This window comes from Xenopus laevis, chromosome 6L (genome assembly GCF_017654675.1).
Source record: "Xenopus laevis strain J_2021 chromosome 6L, Xenopus_laevis_v10.1, whole genome shotgun sequence".
NCBI classification, from domain to species: domain Eukaryota; kingdom Metazoa; phylum Chordata; class Amphibia; order Anura; family Pipidae; genus Xenopus; species Xenopus laevis.
Genome location: NC_054381.1, coordinates 26,185,871 through 26,207,144, shown reverse-complemented (window position 1 = coordinate 26,207,144; position 21,274 = coordinate 26,185,871). Strand labels below are relative to the sequence as shown.

Here is a 21,274-nt window from a genome sequence, read left to right as displayed (position 1 = left end):
GGGCAGCTTGGGCCTCTTTGTACTTGGAATGTCAGGGCCTATTGTGAATCCCAGTCCAGACCTGGGCACTTTAATTGGATTTTTACCTGGAAGACTCTGTGGCTAGAGATGATGGAGGTCAAGGGTGTAACTACAGAGGAAGCAGACCGTGCGGCTGCTGGGGGGGGGGCAGAAGGTATAGGGGCCACAAGAGGCCCTAATTCATATACAGTTTAAATAAATATTGGTAAAACAGGTCAACCACTAGACATTTTGTGGGCCTGAAAAAGAATTAGCTGTGGGGCAGGCCCGGACTGGCAATCGGTGGGTTCTGGCAAATGCCAGAAGAGCTGCTATATTGTTCCATAGAAAGTTACCATATAGTGGGCTGGTAGGGGCTGTTTGGGGGCTGTTTGGGCCTCTGTGTACTTGGAATGGCAGGGCCTATTTTGACTCCCAGTCCAGGCCTGCTGTGGGGCCCAGTAATATCCAGTTATGCCAGCAATGGAGGGAGTGAAATCAGGTTGCTATGGGGAGTAGAAGGAAGGTCAGTCATGCTTTGTACTGTTCTGTGTATATCATTCACACACGTTAGTTTGGAGGCAGCAGCAGGTTATAGATTTACACACACTGAGCTCTATTCAGGCCTCTCTCGCCAGAACATCTACATCCGAATAATAGGACGGGCATCTTTTGCCATTGTGGGTATCTCTCCAAGCCGCAGTGCGTTCCGGGAGTTGTAGTAAATACAGCAGTCAGATCTATTGATACCAATGAATTGTGTTTATTTAAACGCCTCTAAACGTGCTGTAAACCAGCAATAATCTACATGCTGCGCCTCAGAAAATAATGAACTACAGTTCCCACACGGCTGGGACGCGAATTGAAGATTTGTGGCCTAACCCGGCACGTCACAGAGCTCTCTGTCACTGGCACGAAGCCGCTTCATCCTGCCCTTTTGTCACCATAGCGACCGTCACGCAACCCCTCCCTCCTGGCACCATAGTGTTGGGACGTACCATCTGTTCGAAGCAAAATGGGGGACAGAGGAATCAGGCAGGAGAACGGCGTTGTCAAAACAAGCAGCCCGACACGCGTTTGCAATTCTCCCCCTCCAATAGCGATCTTTGGCGCGTCCGTTTCCGCCAATGTTGCCTTGGAGACGCATACACTGTTAGGCACAAACTACGAGGCATCCTGGATACCAACCAATACTGGGGCCCGAACGCAGTTACTAGTTAGTGGCCCTCATTCGCTCCTGTACCGATAGTCCTAGTGATCCAATACAGCCAGAGCCATGAGCCAGCGGCAGGTTCTTCAAGGTAATTTACTTTTTTAAAAAGTTATTTTGTATTCTTATTACTTGCTGCCCATTGAGTTCTGTAAGCATATATTTCCCACTGCATCTTCTGACTGGTGGTATTGCCAGTCTCCAGTCTCCACAAACTGCACATAACTAGCCTTTCTGCAATCATTAAAGCATATCTATCTATCTATCTATCTATCTATCTATCTATCTATCTATCTATCTATCTATCTATCTATCTATCTATCCATCTATCTATCCCAATCTGTCTGTCTGTCTATCTATCTATCTATCTATCTATCTATCTATCTATCTATCTATCTATCTATCTATCTATCTATCTACTTTTGTCAGTTCCCCCTTAGAATGTAAGCACTTTTGGACAGTAACTCATTATTGATTTCTGGTTGCTAGAGTTCAATGCCCTGAAAAGAAAGATGAGTAATAAAAAGTAGCAATAACAATAAATATGTAGCCTTACAAAACATTTGATTTTTTGATTGGGTCTGTGACCCCACCATTTGAAAGCTGGAACGAGTCAAAATAAGATGTCAAATCATTGAAAAACTATAAAAAAGAAAACAATTAAGGCCAATTGAAAAGTTGCTTAGAATTAGCCATTCTATAACATACTAAAAGTTAACTTTAAGGTTAACCACCCATTCAACTGCTGTTTGTACATCAACAGGCATTATTGGATGTAGTCCAGCTGATGCATGTGACACGTCAAATATTTAATTGGAGAAAAGGCAGGATTCTCTTCTATTTGTAATAGTGCTATATACGAATAATGATCTGTGAATATTTATGTATGATTGGTATGCAACAAACAACATAGTTCTATCACAGCCAGGGGAGCTGTGCCAATTAGGAGAGTTGAGAAACTTGCCCGACGGGGCAACGCTCCACTATTTACCAATGACGGCAAAAATGCCAAGTTATTTATGACAATCAAGAGGACATTCTCTGGATTCTGAGCAGCAAGGTGGCACAATGCAGCTGGGGTTCTAGGTTTGAGTCCAGGCAGGGCAATATGTGCAAGGTGTTTGTATGTTCTCTCCATGTCTGTGTTGGTTTCCATCCACAATCCAAATACATCAACAGAATTGGCTCCTGATAAAATTGACCATACTGTCTGTGAATGTGATAGGTACCTTAAATGTACATTAGGAAATATCACTTTCTAGAACCTGTGTGTGCGATGGGCAGTGCCCACAAGTGTGTTGGTAAAACGGCAGTAGCAGTGTTTGACACTAAGGGGCAGATTTATTAATGGTCAAATTGAAAAATAGAAAAAACACGATTCTAGTTTAGTCTAATTCGATTCGAAGTCAATTCGAGTTTTACGGTCGGTAAAATTAGTCCGAGTTTTAGATATTGGATTTTTTTTTAAAAAAATAACCCCCAGATCGAATTTTGAGTAAAATCTAATTCATTAGAATTAAAAAAAAACTCACATGAACTTGAAATTCGACCCTTGATAAATGTGCCTCTATGCGTACATTAAAAGGGAAGCAGGGAAGTAACCTCTCGTGTAATTGCTGTGTTCATATGAGGGAATATGAGTGTCCAGTAGCTAGGGGGCACTCCTAGGATATTATCAGTGACCTCCTGTAGGCCAACCACTAGCAGAACAGAGCTACCAGCCTGCTGATCTGTGTCCACTACATCAAATGTCCTTGGATCAGTCTTTCTAATAGGCCGTTAAAGTCAGGCTTGGTGTATGAATATAAATACTCACATAGATTCACCCATGAGGAGAAGGCATTGGGCCTTATCAGAGTTTGCTTTGGTTACTTCTTTTTATAGATGTGGTCTATGTCCTGCTCTGAGGATGAATTCCAAATTTTAGCACTCCTTATGTGCAGCTACCCAGGCCTGTCAGAATTACTGCTGGGAATCAGCCAGCATAAATAATAATGCATAAACCATTCCACTGAGTAATCTCACTTACACTGTTATGTTAACACACACATACACAGCCAATCCACAAACATTAGGGCAACCACAGCTTCATGTTACCACAGATATCCAGTCTCCAAGGCACACACAGCCGCTGCAGTGTATTCTGCACACTCTCTGTCCACACACTCACCATCAAAAACCACATCACCACAAAGTGCTACAGCCAGTGGTACAAACCGTATCGGAAGAGTTCAAATACACTCACGATATGTAACAAATCTCAGGCAACTTGCAGCCTGCTTACTTCCGATCACGTGACCCAGTGTGATACCCAGTAGTAGAGTTGCCACCCGGCCGGTATTTTACCTGCCTAGCCGGTAAAACACCTGCCAAGGCCGGGGCCGGTATTACAAATTTACCGGCAATGCAATTGCCGGTAATTTGTAATACCCTTTAAAAAAAGCCCCTGGCCTGCCCCCAATTCGCAAAGATCGCAAAGAACTTACCTTTTTTCCAGCGCTGTGCGATGTTGCTCTGCCCCTTTTGCGACACATCACATAGCCCCACCCCTTTTTAGCGTCAAGGACCACCCCCTTTTGGTACCCGCCCCCCACTGGCCGGTAAATTTTTTTTTATAAAGGTGGCAACCCTACCCAGTAGTGACGAAAGAAATAGAAGAAGTGATGCTGTTTACAACCGGTGTACCCTTGGTACCTCCAAACTTTAATTGTGCGAAATAAACCCAAGCGTTTCAGGAGCCTCATGCTCCCTTCCTCAGTGGTATGGTGAACCATCAGGGGTACAGTGGTACAGACCGAGTCGGCAGCTGATTGGGCCGTGTGTGCGGCCATTCGATGGGCTTCCCCGATCGATATCTGGCCGAAAGTCGGCCAAATCTCGATTGTCAGGTTAAAAAACCCGTTGGATTTATGCAGTCCCGCGATCCGACCGCTCTTATAGGATGCATTATGATCGGATGGTTGGGCCCTATTTGTGCATATCTGGAAGAGATCTCTACATCTATGGCCACTTTTATACACTAGACCTCACATATCCTTTTTCACATTATGCTGGCATTAAGGGGGTTATTTATTAAAATCTGAATGCCAAAAGTTTTTTAACTATGAAATCCGAATTTTTCGTGGAAAAAAAAAGAAGAATTTTTCGGGATGTATTATACCCCAAGGATGGAAAAAGTCAGAATCCACAAATCCAGCACCATAGAAATGCAGAGGTTGCATTTAAGTCAATGGGAAAAGTCCCAAAGATATCTTGATCTGCTCTGGGTTTCATGCAATAATCTGAAGATTTAGTGGTTTTCAAGCAAAAATTTGAGTTTTCAGGTGGAAAAATCTCAAAATTTTTTAGTTTTTTTCCCCCACACAGGAAATTTTCTGGTTTATGTATTGATGAATATAGAGCAAATTCGATGTTCTAAAATTTTAAAAAGTATGACTGGGCTGTGGTGATCTCAGGCATGCCTCACTTCAAATCCTCCTGAGAACATAGACGTTTGGTCAGCTGTACCACCAGAAACACAAAACAAACAAAAAAAAATTCAGATTCAGGTTCTGGGGTTGACAGTACAGGTATAGGATCTGTTATCCGGAAACCCGTTATCCAGAAAGCTCAGAATTACCGAAACGCCATTTCCCATAGACTCCATTTTATCCAAATTATCCACTTTTTTAAAAATTATTTCCTTTTTCTCTGTAATAATAAAACAGCAGCTTATACTTGATCCAAACTAAGATATAATTAATCCTTATTGGAAGCCTTATTGGGTTTAATTCATGTTTACATGATTTTCATAGAAGATCCAAATGAAAAGATCCATTATCTGGAAAACCCCAGGTCCCGTGCATTCTGGATAAAAGGTGTCATCAGTGGCGGAACTACCAGGGGAGCAGGGGGTGCGAGCGGGCCAGGGCCCACACCCCCTCAGGGCCCCCCGGCAGTTTGCATGCCGCTTATTCCCGGCCAGTTCCGGGCGTACGAAGGGGGGCCCGGCTGCGCATCCTGCGCCAGGGCCCGCCCTCCTCTAGTTATGTTTCTGGGTGTCATACCTGTAGAGTATACATAAGGGAGGGTGTTTTGCAAATGCTCGCACTGTGGAATTGAAAAGCAGTGTTCCTATGCCTGTTTATATTCTCTGCACTGTTAGGTTCTGACTCCTGAAACAATGCAGCAGAAGCCACTTGATTAACAGACCTGGAGGAGAACTGACTTCTGCTACATTGCTTCAAGAGTCAGGGCCAAAGAACAGGGATAAACAAGAGCTGCTTTCAATAGCAATTACATTTACAAATAACTTTAAAAACACTGAAAATGTGTAATTGTTAATTAGACTTATATTTTCTTTTATTATACAGAATCAGTGTTTGTATGGAGATCTGTTTCAAGCTAAGTAGATGATTCAGTCAGGGGCATACCTTTGGTCTAGGCCATTTTTGATGCTGCCCCCTTGCACAAAACTGCACGTGTCTTGATTCAACCATCCCAAGGTTTGGAGATGATTTTGCCATTTTAGCAATGTGGAAGGGACAGGTGCAGCACCCACCAATAGCGTAACTAGAGGGGGGCGGGCCCTGGTGCGTGACGTGCAGCCGGGCCCGCCCCCTCCGTACGGCCCGCATTTTCAGTGGCACACGGGCTGCCAGGGGGGCCCTGAATGGGTGCGGGCCCTGGCTTTTCTGATATAAATGCTGTCTTTAGAATTTCAATTCAAGACTGGGTGGTCATGGGGCGTGGGTGCAGGGTCCCAAACCTGTAGGTAGGGGAGGCAGATCCTACTGCAAAGAGAAAAGGTTTATTTTACAGACATGTTCCACGTGCTGCTATATATTTTATCTTCATTACACAAGCATTCATTTACAAACATGCCACACTATCTCTGACACATTTTATAAATGTTTTTTTCTTATCTAACTTCTCTATCACCAAATATATACAGATATTTGTCTAATTTTCATCCCCAAAATACCCTACTAATCATCACACAATATCTTCTGGTACAAGTGCAAATGTTATTTTTGTGGATCCGCTATAATCTTAGAGGCACATTTATGAAAGGTCGAATTTGAAAACTCCCATAAACTCCCTCCTCGAAATTCGACCAGTCGAAATTTATCAAATATTTATCAGGTGAATAGGATCAACTCAAAAACTCGAATATAATTCAATTCGAGTTTTAAAAACTCGATTCAAGTTTTATTGGAACATTGCGCTCTATGCACTAGCGATGCTGCCCCCTTTGACCTGCTCCAATGCTGATTTTTAAAGGAAAACTGTACCCCTCAAACAATGTAGGTCTCTATAAAAATATATAGCATAAAACAGCTCATATGTAAAACCCTGCTTCATTTAAATAAACCATTTTCATAATAATATACTTTTTTAGTAGTATGTGCCATTGGGTAATCATAAATAGAAAATTGCCATTTTAAAAAATAAGGGTGACAGCCCCCTGGGATCGTATGATTCACGGTGCACACAAACAAACTATCAATGTTAGGTCACATGAGAGTTTTGTCTTTTGCTTCCACACTTCTTCCTGTTACAGTTAGAGTTATATAATATGTAATATTTCTGGTCAGGTGATCTCTGAGGCAGCACACAGACCATCATGAAATGGTGGCTCAAGGCAAGAGATGTAAAAGGGCAATATTTACTTAAATATATATTCCAGTTTGGTAAGATTCTTTAATATGCCACGTAATTTGATATAAACTATCTCTCAAGTATTCATTTTGGGGGTATAGTTTTTTAAGCAATTGTTACTTAAAGTTCCTAAAGTTGACTGTTTTGCCTTCCTGACTGTGCCTTTTCAACCTGTCAGTTATAGTGATGGGCGAATTTATTCGCCAGGCGCAAATTCGCGGCGAATTTGCTCAATCCGGCATCAAAAAAAAAATTGTCGCCGGTGTCCAAAAACGAGACACCGGCGCAGTTTTGCAAATTATAACCGTTTTGCGAATTTCGCGCAAATTCGCCCATCATTAGTCAGTTAGAGTATCTAATGCTAACAGACTCCTGCTGCACAAATATGGCAGCCCCCTCATACAGGAACATGGGGTAAAGAAAGGTAATGTAAAAGCATTGGGCAAATACTTTTATGGCAATATTATAAATAGCATTCAAAGACAATGTTATGATAGATATAAAAAAAGTATATATTCTGGTGTCAATATCTCTTCAAGCTATATGCAAATCACAGAGAGAGCTGAGAGAAAGCAAACGAAGAGGCAGAACTTGCTGCTAAGTGCTCTTTATTGCACACAACATGTTTCGGGCCCAAAGCCCTTTATCAAGTGTCCACTTGATAAAGGGCTTTGGGCCCGAAACATGTTGTGTGCAATAAAGAGCACTTAGCAGCAAGTTCTGCCTCTTCGTTTGCTTTCTCTCAGCTCTCTCTGTGATTTGCATATATCCTACACCTGGAGCGGGGGTGCTTCGCTGAGATTGAGAGCATAGCTGCCAGTTCCCCAGTCATCCTGTTATATCTCTTCAAGCTACTTTTCAATTGGTCTTCATTATTTTTTTTTTTATAGTTTTTAATTGCCTTTTTCTTCTGACTCTTTCAAATGGGGGTCACTGACCCCATCTAAAAACAAATGCTTTGTAAGGCTACAAATTTATTGTTGTTGCCACTTCTTATTTCTTATCTTTATATTCAGGCCTCTCCTATTCATAGTCTAGTCTCTTATTCAACCAATGCATGGTTGCCAGGATATTTTGGACCCTAGCAACCAGATTGTTGGAACTTCAAACTGGAGAGCTGCTGAATAAAAAGCTAAATAACTCAAAAACCACAAATAATAAAAAATGAAAACCAATTGCAAATTGTCTCACTCTCTATAAAGTATTATACTAAAAGTTAACTCAAAGGTGAACAATCCCTTTAAAGTATGAAGATCCAAATTACAGAAAGATCCGTTACCTGGAAGACCCCAGGATTCTGAATTGTGGATAACAGGTCTCATACCTGTACCTACATTAGAGTAGGATTAGCTGCATTTCAATTGTGGTCAATAAAGATGTTGTACAAATGGTTCATGTGGTGCAATTAATACAGTTATAAGTTAAGCACTTGCTTTAATATAATATAGTTTTACTTATTCCATTTCTTCTTATTGTTTTCTTTTGCAGTATTTGAGCAGTATCAACGGGCCAGAACCCAGTTTGTCCAGACAGTCGCAGAGCTTGCTACGCGGCCCCAGAACATTGAAACATTGCAAAATGCAGGTAGGGTGCCATGGCATATCCTGGATGTGGCAGTTGTGTGCTGATGACAATTTGTTAGAATTTGCCAGTGGATCTTACTGGAGTTTATTATGGTGGATAATGCCATACTTATCCCCATTAAAATTTAATATTAAAGGGGTTGTTCACCTTCCAACTCTTTTTTCAGTTCAGTTGGTTTCAGACAGTTCACCAGAAATAAAGACTTTTTCCAATTACAGTCCTTCTATTTTCTTTGTGCGAGTGTTTTCTAATATTGTAGTGTCAATTTCCATCTGGGAGGGCATGGGGGGGGGTCGAAATTCAAAAAACACCAACCGAAATTAAGTCAAAGTTTTCTTTTGGTCAAATAGGTCAGTTTTCAATCGAATAGGTCCGTATTTGACCAAATTCATATAGTCCGAATCAAAGGAATAGCGCATTTGATCGAATTAGATTCAAAGTTTTTCCCAAAAAAAACTTTGATTATTCAAAGTCCACCAATTGACTCCATATAGGTTCTAATAGGTCCCCCATAGGCAATTCCGCAGGTTTTAGATGGTGAATGGTCAAAGTTGAATTTTTAAAGAGACAGTATATGATAAATTTAGATATTCGAATTTTCAAATTTTTTTCAAATTCAAATCGAATTTGGACTATTCCCTAGTCGAAATACACAAAAAATAGCTCTAAATTTTAATTTTTTGCATTCGAAAATTCACCTCGACCTTTGTTAAATCTGCCCCTTAGTTGATACATTTCTTATCTTTGTCCCTGCTGAGCAAAATCCATGGGTTTCATTAAAGGCAGCTGTTAGAATTGATACAACAGTTGCTAATACTTCAGAGATGCTTCTGAAAAATTTATCAACTAAATGTTGCAAAATAGCGCAGAATTTGCATCTGAATTACTGAGCCTCCAGACTGAAAAACCACAGACAGTGTGTGTTATCTGGTGTTTGCAGGCCAGTTAACATGCCAAGCAGTTATAGGATTCCTATTAAGCAATTCCATTAGTATTCACACAGCAATATTCATTTTGTGCACACTACATGCTTAGCTTCTGTATTGTTGATTCCATTGCCAAGATCTGTATATTAGCCCTTAAAGGAATACTGTCATGGGAAAAATGTCTTTTTTCAAAACACATTAGTTGATTGATTTTTTTATATTTAATTTTGAAATCTGACATGGGGCTAGACATATTGTAAGTTTCCCAGCTGCCCCCAGTCATGTGACTTGTGCTCTGATAAACTTCAGTCACTCTTTACTGCTGTACTGCAAGTTGGAGTGATATCACCCCCTCTCCCCCCCCCCCAGCAGCCTAACAAAAGAACAATGGGAAGGTAACCAGATAGCAGCTACCTAATACAAGATAACAGCTGCCCGGTAGATCTAAGAACAGCACTAACAGTCCCATTGTGAATTATTTGCACTGTAAACAGTGTAATTTAGAAATAAAAACTACATCATAAAAATCAAGACAGAATCCCTTTAAATTCACTGTTGTTATTGTCGACCGATCTCAGTATAAGTTCCAGTGATTGATTTTACACAGCAACAGTCAGTTGTGGCCAAATTAGATTGTATTAGGTTTCACGCTCCGTGAAAATAGATGAATATTATTTATGCTACACCAGCCTGAAATCAGAATTAGTGTGCATGGTGCCACGGTCTTTGTGTTCCCATAATGAAAATGTTAAACAGAATGCCTGTGATGCTTTTTAAATCACTTCTCAGGTTTTTGAAGAATACAGATTGCAAGCTATTAAGTACACAAATAGTCATTGCGCCTTGTACAGGTATGGGACCGGTTATCGAGAATGCTCGGGACATGGGGTTTGATGGATAATGGATCTTTCCATAATTTAGATCTCCATTTGTACAGGTATGGGACCGGTTATCGAGAATGCTTGGGACATGGAGTTTGATGGATAATGGAGCTTTCCATAATTTAGATCTCCATACCTTAAGTCTACTAGAAAATCATGTAAACATTAAATAACCACAATAGGCTGGTTTTGCTTCCAATAAGGATTATTTATATCTTAGTTTGAATCAAGTACAAGGTACTGTTTTATTATTACAGTGAAATAGGAAATAATTTTTAAAAATTTCGATTATTTGGATAAAATTGAGTCTATCGGAGATGGTCTTTCTGTAATTCGGAGCTTTCTGTATAACGGGTTTCCAGATAACGGATCCAATACCTTTACTATTCTGCTATGTATGACTTATATACAGGATTCTATGTATGACTTATATGTAAAGTGATTTTCTTGCAAATGCAAGGGGTGCTTATTAATGCCAAATAAATCTGTTCTAAAGTCAACAGTTCTGGTCCAGGTGCGATGTATTTTTTTGCACCTTATTTACCAGCTGAGTGATCAGTAAATAAGTAATGTGACATGACAGTGAGCCATGTACTGTAATAACTGCATGTCCTTAGTGCATTGGGGAATACAATACAAGCTTCATTATCCCCGTTTACCTTGGGGAGTCCATGCAGGTCCACGTGGAAAGTTCTATGTCTGTATTCATACTGTTTCTGCTTAGACTTTAGGCAGCATGAGTGTTTTATTTAGCTTTAGGAGAAGGAAAGGTTAAACCTAAGTAAGCTTTATTAGAAAGGTCTATATAAATACACCAGTAAACCCATCAAAGTAATGCTGCTCTGAGTCCTCTGTCAAAAGAAACACAGCATTTCTTTCCTTCTATTGTGTACTCATGGGCTTCTGTATCAAACTTCCTGTTTTCAGCTTAAACCTCCAGGGCACGGACTTGAGCATGCTCAGTTTGATCCTCTCTCTCTCTCTCTCTCTCTCTCTCTCTCTCTCTCTCTCTCTCTCTCTCTCTCTCTCTCTCTCTCTCTCTCTCTCCCCCTCTCTTTTCCCTGCTCCCTGCTGTAATCTGAGCCCAGAGCTATAAGTGAGCAGGAGAGACTCAGACAGGAAGTGATGTCACAACAAGCTAATATGGCAGCTGCTATCCTAAACAAACAGAGAAAGCTTCTAGAGCTGTTTACTCAGGTATGGTAAAGTATTCTGCAGAATAAATAAAGTGTTATAGCTTGTACTGTTGTGGCTAAGCTATTTGCAATAAACTGCTTTGGTAACTTCCCTTCTCCTGGCTGGATTAATGTATATGCCTTTCAAAGTGGAGCACAAAAGGTTAAAGTTTATTTTTCCTGCAGTTATAATGGCTACTTCACATCTCACATTTGCCTAAGTCTTTGTCTTGGCTTAAACTGAGGGGAAAAAGCTTTTCTCTGGGTCAGGATCTGAGCTTTTATGAGGATACTGTAAAATAATCACATGAATTATGATATATCTTTGATATAAAATATTGTAAAGTGATTTTCCTGAGTGGATGTGCCAATTTATGGCAGAGTGCAGGTCCCTGGCTTACAGGGGAAGCCCAGCCACCAGGAAAAGTTATAAATCAGGTAGCGAATGTGAAGTCCGAGTGAGTCATCTCATGACATCTTTCCCATTTCTGATGCCTGGGTCCTTCAATTTAATAGAGGCCTAGAATATAGCTAAAACAATGTTAACATGTAGTTTCCATCATCAGACACAGTTAAAGAACAGAACAGAAAAAAGGAAACGTTTTCAAAGTACAACTCCCAGATTCCAGTGACAGCTGCAATGAGCCGGGAATAGCTCCCCAGTCTTCCATACACTGTGATATAGAGGGGCTGGAAGAAAACAGTTGTGTTGTGTGGCATGGAGGGGGCAATGGGCCTCTTATTAGTGATCCCTGTCAAGCTGAATATCTGAACACTGCTATTCTATTTATAAATGTGGCTGGAATGCAGTGTATGAGTTGCTATTGTGATAAACATGGAAGGGTAAATAGAAAAATTGCTTATCTAGTATAGGTAATTCTAAAGCTGGGACAGCCGAGTCATTTAGAAGGTACAATGAGGCCAATAAATCATGCAAAAAAGCTAAAATCGATATGGATATAGGCAAGCTAAAATCGATATGGAAAAGGATATTGCAGCAAGCAGTAAAAAGAATCCAAAATTATTTTTTAAATATGTAAATAGTAAAAAATTAAGCAGGAAGGGGGTGGGACCTTTAATATCAGAGAGTCAACTGGTTGATGAGAACAAAAAAAAGCTGAGATTCTGAACTCATATTTTTCGTGTGTCTTACACAAATGAGGAACCAGTTAATGAAGATTTCCTTCTTAATAGTCCCAATTCTAGTAATACAACTAATGATGCATGGTTCACACATGAGGAAAATAAAAAAGACAGGAACATGTTAAGATAAACAAAGGTCTGGGGGTGGATGGTATTCATCCCAGGGTACTTTGGGAGCTTAGCTCTGTGATTGCCAAACCTCTTTACTTAATTTTTCAGGATTCTTTGAGGTCTGGCATGGTGCTGAGAGACTGGCAAATTGCTAATTTGGTGCCGTTATTCAAAAAGGGATCCCGTTCTCAGCCTTTAAAACTATAGACCAGTTAGTCTGACATCAGTGGTAGGAAAGCTTTTTGGATGATTAATAAATGATAAGATACTGGACTCCATAGTAAATCATAATACTATCATAATAATATGAGTCTTTATTTTATGCGTAATAGATCTTGCCATACAATTTCTTTTTATGAGAAGGTAAGTAGGAACCTCAATTCTGGGATGGCAGTGGATGTGATTTACTTAGACTTTGTTAAAGCATTTATTACAGTGTCATAGGTTAAATTAAGGAATGTTGGCCTGGAACTTAGTATTTGTACCTGGATAGAGAACTGGCTAAAAGATAGACTACAAAGAGTGTTGGTAAATGGAACATTTTCTAACTGGACCAGAACACTACTTCCTGCTTTTTAGCTCTCTAACTCTGAGTTAGTCAGCGACTTGAAGGGGGGCCACATGGTACTTAACTGTTCAGTGAGTTTCCAATTGGTCCTCAGCATTCAGCTCAGATTCAGATGCAAACAGTTATGACACGTGCCCCCCTCAAGTCTCTCATTGGTACCCAATCAGTGGAAAGGAGCTAAAAGGCAGGAAGTAATGTTCTGGCTATTATGTTAGACATCCAGTCACTCCAGTCTTTATACATTACATTTTTCTAACTAACTATATTAGAAACATTTTTTTTTACCCAGTTTTTATTTTTTTGACACTGAACAATTCCTTTAAGCTCTTGCTCAGGCAATCTGCACCTTGTTTTAAGGTCATGGATTATTTCACAATATCTTACAGTCCAATACAATACAGTCCAATTTTCAGCAGAAATATATTTTATTGCTAATATTTATCCTGTCTCAGTCCATATATTTAGAAGCAAAATACCATGTACAGTATAAGGCCAGATAGAATCACATGTTAGCCAAGTGTTTTGTAGTGTATATAGAACATAAAGTACCCCCATCTGGTAAAACATAAGGATATGAGTTGGCCTTGTGTTTTTATACAGGTCATGGAACTCTGAGGTGACTTATAATATCCTCATATTTTGCAACAGGGGGTACTTTATTTATTATAATACACAAGTTTTAGTGAGGCATGTGACAGAAATGACATCACTAAGCTCTCATTATAACCGATGACATCACTAAGCACCGTTTATAAGGATATGATTTACAGGATATTCATGGCTCTTGTGTATTATAAATATATCCTTGCCTATCTCTGATAATAGTAAGTTGTTCAGTAGATTGTTTATATGCAGACAGCAATTAAACAGAGCTTGCAAACAGCAGAGGCCTGTAATGGGAACATTTGGTTAGAATATTAGTTTGTTTCCTTGTAGGCCATTTCACTGGACCATGCACATTACACATTTTACAAGGCAAGTTAATCTATTAAGCTGCAAAGAGAGAGAGAGAGACTGTTCACTTGGGAAGGCAGCGGTTCCTTTGAGCTATGTGGCAGTTGCTGCATCTCTTTTCTTTGTAGCTCTGAAAAGTTTCTTTTTTTTTTTTTTATTGCAACGTCAGGCAGGGAAGATCCTATGAATTTGCATTATACAGAGAACAATAAATTAAAGGCTATTAGAAGCCTTGCTGGAAACCTTGTTTGTATCCACACCAGTCTTTTAAAATGAGCTGAAATTACTTGATCCTTGACAAATTACAATACAGTCTTCTGAGTTTCAGTTCCAAAATGGACAGTTATTTAGGCCATTTTTTCGTCCATTTTCACAAGGCCGACTTCCACTCACCTCATGTCATTGACTTGTTGGGCTCAAAAAGCATTTCAGTTGCTGACGCCAGTACCTTTAGTTATATAAGGAGCTTGTAGGTCATAGATATTAACATAATACAAGTGATACACTGGAATCTGTAACTAGAGGGAAATAAAATGGTCTCATAAAAAGTCAGGATTACAAGCACTAAATACTTCCCAACTGTCCAGTTTTTGCGGGACAGTCACAATTTTGACAGCTCAACCCACCGTCAGGGATTGTTACTGAAATGTCCCGACTTTCTCTTTGATCGCCTGCACTGAACGATACAATGTTTATAAAACCTAATTGGTTTTTGACAGAGAGCCCAGAATATGTGTGGCAGGGGCACTTAGATACTTTTGTAACAATTTAAGATACTCAAAGAAAAAATGGTAACTATTTAAGATAAGTAAAGAAATAATTGTAGCAATTTAAGATAAGCAGGTCTCTTGAGGAAAGTGTGACTTGCAGTTTAAAGGGCAATTCGCCTTCATTAGCAAAACTGTAATAACACATAAAAACCACAGAAATGTGTTCAAACTGTCATAACCTGCCAAATTTTGTAAAATGAACATGGTAATTAGGGGTGTGGCCACAAAATGGGCATGGCCAAATGTTCACACGCAAAACTTTTTGTAACTCTTTCTATTTCCAAAATGTTGGGAAGTATGGCATTATACATGTTATCCAGAATGCTTGGAACCTGGGGGTTCTGGATAAGGGATCTTTCTGTAATTTGGATCACCATACCTTATAGGAACAGGTACTAGAAAAAAGAGGAAGCTACCCTTGTACACCTGCTTATAATGTTATCCTTTATATCTTGATTATAGCTGAGGTCTGACTTAAAGGAACAGTAACGTCAAAAAATGTAAGTGTTTTAAAGTAATACAAATATAATGCAGTGTTGCCCTGCACGGTTAAAACTGCTGTGTTTGCTTCAGAAACTACTGTTTATATAAATAAGCTGCTGTGTAGCAATGGGGGCAGCCATTCAAAGGAGTAAAGGCTCAGGTTACACAGCAGATAAGCTCTGTAGAACATAATGGTGTTATCTGTTATCCACTATTTAACCTGTGCCATATAACCTTTTTTCAATTTCTGCCATTGCTACACAGCAGCTTCTTTATATAAACAATAGTAGTGTTTCTGAAGCAAACACATCAGTTTTACCAGTGCAGGGCAACACTACATGATATTTTCATTACTTTAAAACACTTTCATTTTTTGGTGTTACTGATCCTTTAAGTCTACTAAAAATCATTTAACTATTAATTAAACCCAATACGATTGTTTTGTCTCCAATAAGGATTATTTATATCTTAGTTGGGATCAAGAATATGGTACTGTTTTATTTTTACAGAAAAAAAGGTAATAATTTAATTTTAATTCAATGTGATTTATTTGATTAAAATGGAGCCTACGGGAAATGGCCTTCATGTAATTTGTAGCTTTCTGTATAATGGATCCCATGCCTGTTTTAAAATCTGGATTCAGAGCTAGTATTTTTGTGTGTCCTCCTTCAACAAAGCCAGTTTTATTTCTTTATCTTTTCAGCAGTTAAAGCACTTTAGTGATAGGTCCAATCTCCAAACAGCTCTTCGCACATTTATAATATGGGAAAGTGAGGGGTGAGATTTATGGTTGTATGCTAATTTTCCTGTTGCCGTGCCGGAATTAAATAACCATATTTCTGCCACATTAACTCAACAGTACTTAAAATTGTAAATCTTCTACCCATTGCTTACTTATAAAACTGATAATTAATAGTTTTTCTATTCTAAGGGTTCTTTTACAAAGAGAACATTGAGTCTTGGGCACCATTTAAATCGCTACTGCAATGATAAATGTTATTTTCTGAATTGCTACTTGGATGTAATTTTGGCACACCACACTATTCAGGCATTGGCAGCTGCAATTCTGTGTGGCTCTAGTGTGATCCAGATGGGTGTGTTGCATCTTGTATATTTGGCTTGTGCTTTATTCCATAAGTATAAGGGCCTCCTCTCTTCACATAGGGAACCCTGTAATTGACCAAAGGCAGGCAGCAGTTACTTTGTGTCACATGCTAACAGGACAGTTAGCAAGTACTAGTTTTCTAAGCCTGCTCATATGTCAAGTGCAGGTTTAGTAATTCTGTGGTTTAATCACCCTCAGTGATGTGAAAAAAGTGTGTAAAAGCCTGAAAGTGTAAGGAATTTTACATAATTTATCCTTTTCGATGGTGAAAATCCGCATCTTTAGAGTCAACATTTGGCAGGGCTGCTCCACCAATGAGGCGGGTTGATACAATCGCCTCAGGTCGGCAGTGCCCCCCTGCAGGGTTGGAACTAGGTGTCACTAAACAGGTGCCACGACTGCCGGGCCTGCCTAGGATGCCTGCCCAGCGTGGCCCGGCACTGCCCCCCTGGTTGCCAGGGGTGGCAAAAATGCCGCTCCTGGTAACTGCCGAATTTCTGTTTTTCAACCCGGAAATTCAGCTCTTCTAGTGCAGAGAGTGCAGTTGCACTCTCTGCACTAGCGACGTGGACCGCCCGACCCCCTCTGGCACTGAAAAGGTGAGTTCCGTGGGGAGGGGTGGGGGTGGGGTGGCAAAAGGAAGCAGCTCGGGCGGCAAAATGGCCAGGATCGCCCCTAACATTTGGATCAGCTAAGTAGCTTTTAAGAATATAATATGATACAGGCATGAGTAGTTGACTTCTGTTGGCCACCAGTTAGTAATATCTGTTGAATGCACCTGTGCAGTTTGTTTAGTAATGTGGATCTCCTTTATTGCACTCAACTGAATAATAGGCAATAGGCCCATTGATTGGTTATTGATTGGTTCACTACACATACCAATAAGCCTGTATTGTTCTGGATTCGCTAAGGAACCCCATATACCTGCAGACTAGAGTAACTGGCTGACAGATCAATGGCTATGCAGACTAAATCAACCTATAAGGCAGTCTTTGGGGAATAGTGAGCAAAAACGTGATAGAAAACAACTGCATTTTGTGCAATGATAGAGATGCTTGAGTCCAGGAGATACTTGAGAAGTGATCCAGCAAAATAGAATAATTGTGATATTATCTACCTTTGTACTGGAGAAATGGTTGGTCGAGGTTATAAACTATTCTGTTTTTAAGGAGTTGAGCTTTAAACGTTGGTGGGCGAGCAGTGATGAGATGGCACATAAGAATTTGTTGACACAAAATGAAGAAGAGAAAACAATAGGAAGATATGAAGATTTGACATTCTGAAGTCAATAATATGTTGTTATATTAGAAAGATAAGTGCATATGGAAGCTAGGGCTTAGAACATGGTCTGTGGTAATGTAAACTAAAGGGATAGTCTGTAAAATGTAATATGTATTATTATAAGTAAGGAATGGTTCATTGCATCGTTGCTAGGGGAACGGAAACTAGTAGAAACGCAGTTATTCAATTATACTAAAGCCTTTTGAGAAACTTAGAGGTAAAGGGGCAAGGTAGAAAAGGAGTGGTTTGAGTTTTGATCTTCCCGTACTATTTAAAAAGATTTGTCTAAAAATGTAAGCACTACATTAAAGGAACAGTAACACCAAAAAATGAAAGTGTTTTAAAATAATGAAAATTTCATGTAGTGTTGCCCTGCACTGGTACAACTGGTCTGTTTGCTTCAGAAACACTACTATAGTTTATATAAACAAGCTGCTGAATAGCAATGGCGGAAATTGAAAAAAGAAGCAATTTCTGACTATGTTATACAGGGGTAAATAACTGAGACTAATGGAGTGGATACTGTACCATTTGCAATATCTGACTTGATAATATGTATCTTAAAAAGCAGATTGTTAGATATATGACAAGTATGGGACCTGTTATGCAGAATGCCCGGGACCTGGGGTTTTCTTGATTACAGATCTTTCCGTAATTTGGATCTTAATACCTTAAGTTTACTAGAAAATTATTTAAACATTTAAGGGGTTATTTATCAAAGGTCGAATTTTAGAGTTTTATTCACCTCAAATGAACTTGAAGAACTGGAGTAAGCAAGTTCAGGGCTAACAACCCAAAAATTCGAATTGATTCCCGTGGCAGGAAAATCTATTGAGTTTTCGTGAAAAAAACCCTTTGACAAAAAAAAAACTCGAACATCATGAAGGCTATTAACACATTCAAATGGTTCAAGGTTGACTCCTGTATGACCTGGACAGGTTTTAGATGGTGTATTTTTGGATTTGAGCTATTTTCAGGGTCAGGGTATAATACATCTCAAAAAATGTTAGTTTTTTTTAAACCCTAAAATGTGAGTTTTGACCAAAAAAATCAACTCGAAAACTAAATTTTTAGTTGATAACACAACTCGAACCACAATAAATCTGCCCCTAAACAAACCCAATAGACTGGTTTTGACTCCAATAAGGATTAAGTATATCTTAGTTGGGATCAGGTACAAGGTACTGTTTTATTATTACAGAGAAAAAAAAGAAATCATTTTTAAAAACTTGGAATATTTGGATAAAATGGAGCCTATGAGAGATAGCCTTTTCATAATTCTGAACTTTCTGCACAGCGGGTTTCCGGATAACTGATCCCATACCTGTACCTTACCAGAGGTTTGTGTGGTTCACTGGTTAGATTCAGCTTTATTCACATAAATGAATGTAAACTGGTTCATGTGCCAGATGGCAAAACCATCCTATTAAGTTAAATTAATGTTTAATTGATTTCTTAGCAGACTTAAGGTATGGTAATCCAAATTACAGAAAGACCCCTTATCCAGAAAACCCCAGGTCTTGAGCATTCTGGATAACGGGTCCCATACCTGTATGGCTCCTTGCATTTATGCATAGTTGTGCCCGTCTGTGCTGCCTAAAGTTGGCTATACACAGACTGATAAAAGCTGCTGACAGACCAAGTTGACAGTTTATTGGCCCCTGTATGGGGCCCTCCAACCTGTCTTTTCCGATTTATGGCTGAAAATTGGGGCCCCCGCAGTGGCCTGCAAGAATTAATGCAGAAAATGTGTTCCTAAAAAATCACATATGCCAGTTGCCAGTATTCCAAGAGCAAACATGTTTTTTTATATTTAATTTTGAAATTTGACATGGGCCTAGACGTATTGTCAGTTTCCCAGCTGCCTCCAGTCATGTGCTCTGATAAGTCACAGTCACCCTTTCTTTACTGCTGTACTGCAAGTTGGAATGATATCACCCCCCTCCCTTTCCCCCTAGCAGCCAAACAGAACAATGGGAAGGTAACCAGATAGCGGCTCCCTAACACAAGATAACAGCTGCCTGGAAGATCTAAGAAGGTCCCACTGTGACACATTCAGTTACATTGAGTAGGAGAAAAAATAGCCTGCCAGAGAGCAGTTCCATCCTAGAGTGCTGGCTCTTTCTAAAAGCACAAGTCATGATTTTTATTATGCAGTTTTTATTTCTAAATTACACTGTTTACACTGCAAATAATTCAGTCTACAATATAAAATATCATTCCTGAACCAGCAAGTGTATTTTGCCTTTAAAGATTCATAGGCCCAGAAAGCATTTTCATTCATGTTGGAAGGCTTGACCTTTTCTATTTATATATCTATGTAATATATTTAATAAATTGAACTGTCGAGCGAAATATGCGTTTGCGAAGATTTTTCAGTGTTAACTTAAAAACGTGTATTTTTCTTTCCTTCTTCTGTAAGGCGTTATGTCTCTTCTTCGGCCCCTTCTCTTGGATGTGGTCCCAACAATCCAGCAGACCTCTGCTTTGGCTCTCGGGAGACTTGCCAATTACAATGATGATCTGGCAGAAGCCGTTGTTAAAGGAGACATTCTCCCCCAGCTTGTGTATTCTCTGGCTGAACAGAACGTAAGCAATTACATTGCACTTTTATATTTGTTATGCTTTTGTGCTTTTATATGTGCTTTTATATGCAAGACACTTGTCTGTGGATTATCATCTATCCGTAGATATTGAGATGGGTATCAGAAGATCACAGTTGTCAACAACAGCTTCATTAGGTCCTCCTTGCAGTAGTCATGTTTTTTTTTTGTTTAATTTAAGGTTTTTATTGAGTTTTTGTTTTCCAGAATTACATATATCTATACATATTAAAGGGGTTGTTCGCAGTTAAATTAACTTTTAGTATGACGTAGAGAGTTATATTCTGAGACAATTTTTTTGGTTTTCATTTTTTATAATTTGTGCATTTTTAGTTATTTAGCTTTGTATTCAGCAGCGCTCTGGTTTACAATTTCAGCTGGTTGCTATAGTCCAAATTACCCTTAGCAACAATGCACTCGTTTGAATAAGAGACTGGAATATGAATAGGAGAGGCCAGAATAGAACGATTAGTAATAAAAAGTAGCAATAACAATAAATTTGTAGCCGTAAAAAGCATTTGTTTTTAGATGGGGTCATTGAACCCCATTTGAAAGGTGGAAAGAGTCAGAAGAAAAAGGCAAATAGATAAAAAACTATAAAAGATGAAGACAAATTGAACAGTTGCTTAGAATTGACCATTCTATAACATACTAAAAGTTAACTTAAAAGTGAACCACCCCTTTAACACTGCATAGTAAAAGATCTAGTTTAGTAATCAGCACTTTATAGCACAATGAGCATTTCAAGCAGATACATAGTCATTGCAGTGTGTCAGTAATTGAAGCATTGGTAAATCTGGAGTTCTTAAAAAAAAAATAAACAAAGTGGAAAAAAAAATA

General features: G+C 39.2%; 1 protein-coding gene across 1 annotated transcript in view; it reads left to right on the top strand.

The window, feature by feature from the left end:
- Positions 1-1,173: 1,173 nt before the first annotated feature.
- spag6.L (sperm associated antigen 6 L homeolog) overlaps positions 1,174-21,274 on the top strand; it is a 101,077-nt gene continuing 80,976 nt past the window's right edge. The window contains 3 exon segments of the mRNA NM_001096217.1: positions 1,174-1,301; positions 8,339-8,434; positions 20,254-20,420. Of these exon segments, the coding sequence (NP_001089686.1) occupies positions 1,277-1,301; positions 8,339-8,434; positions 20,254-20,420 (288 nt within the window). The 5' untranslated portion in view covers positions 1,174-1,276.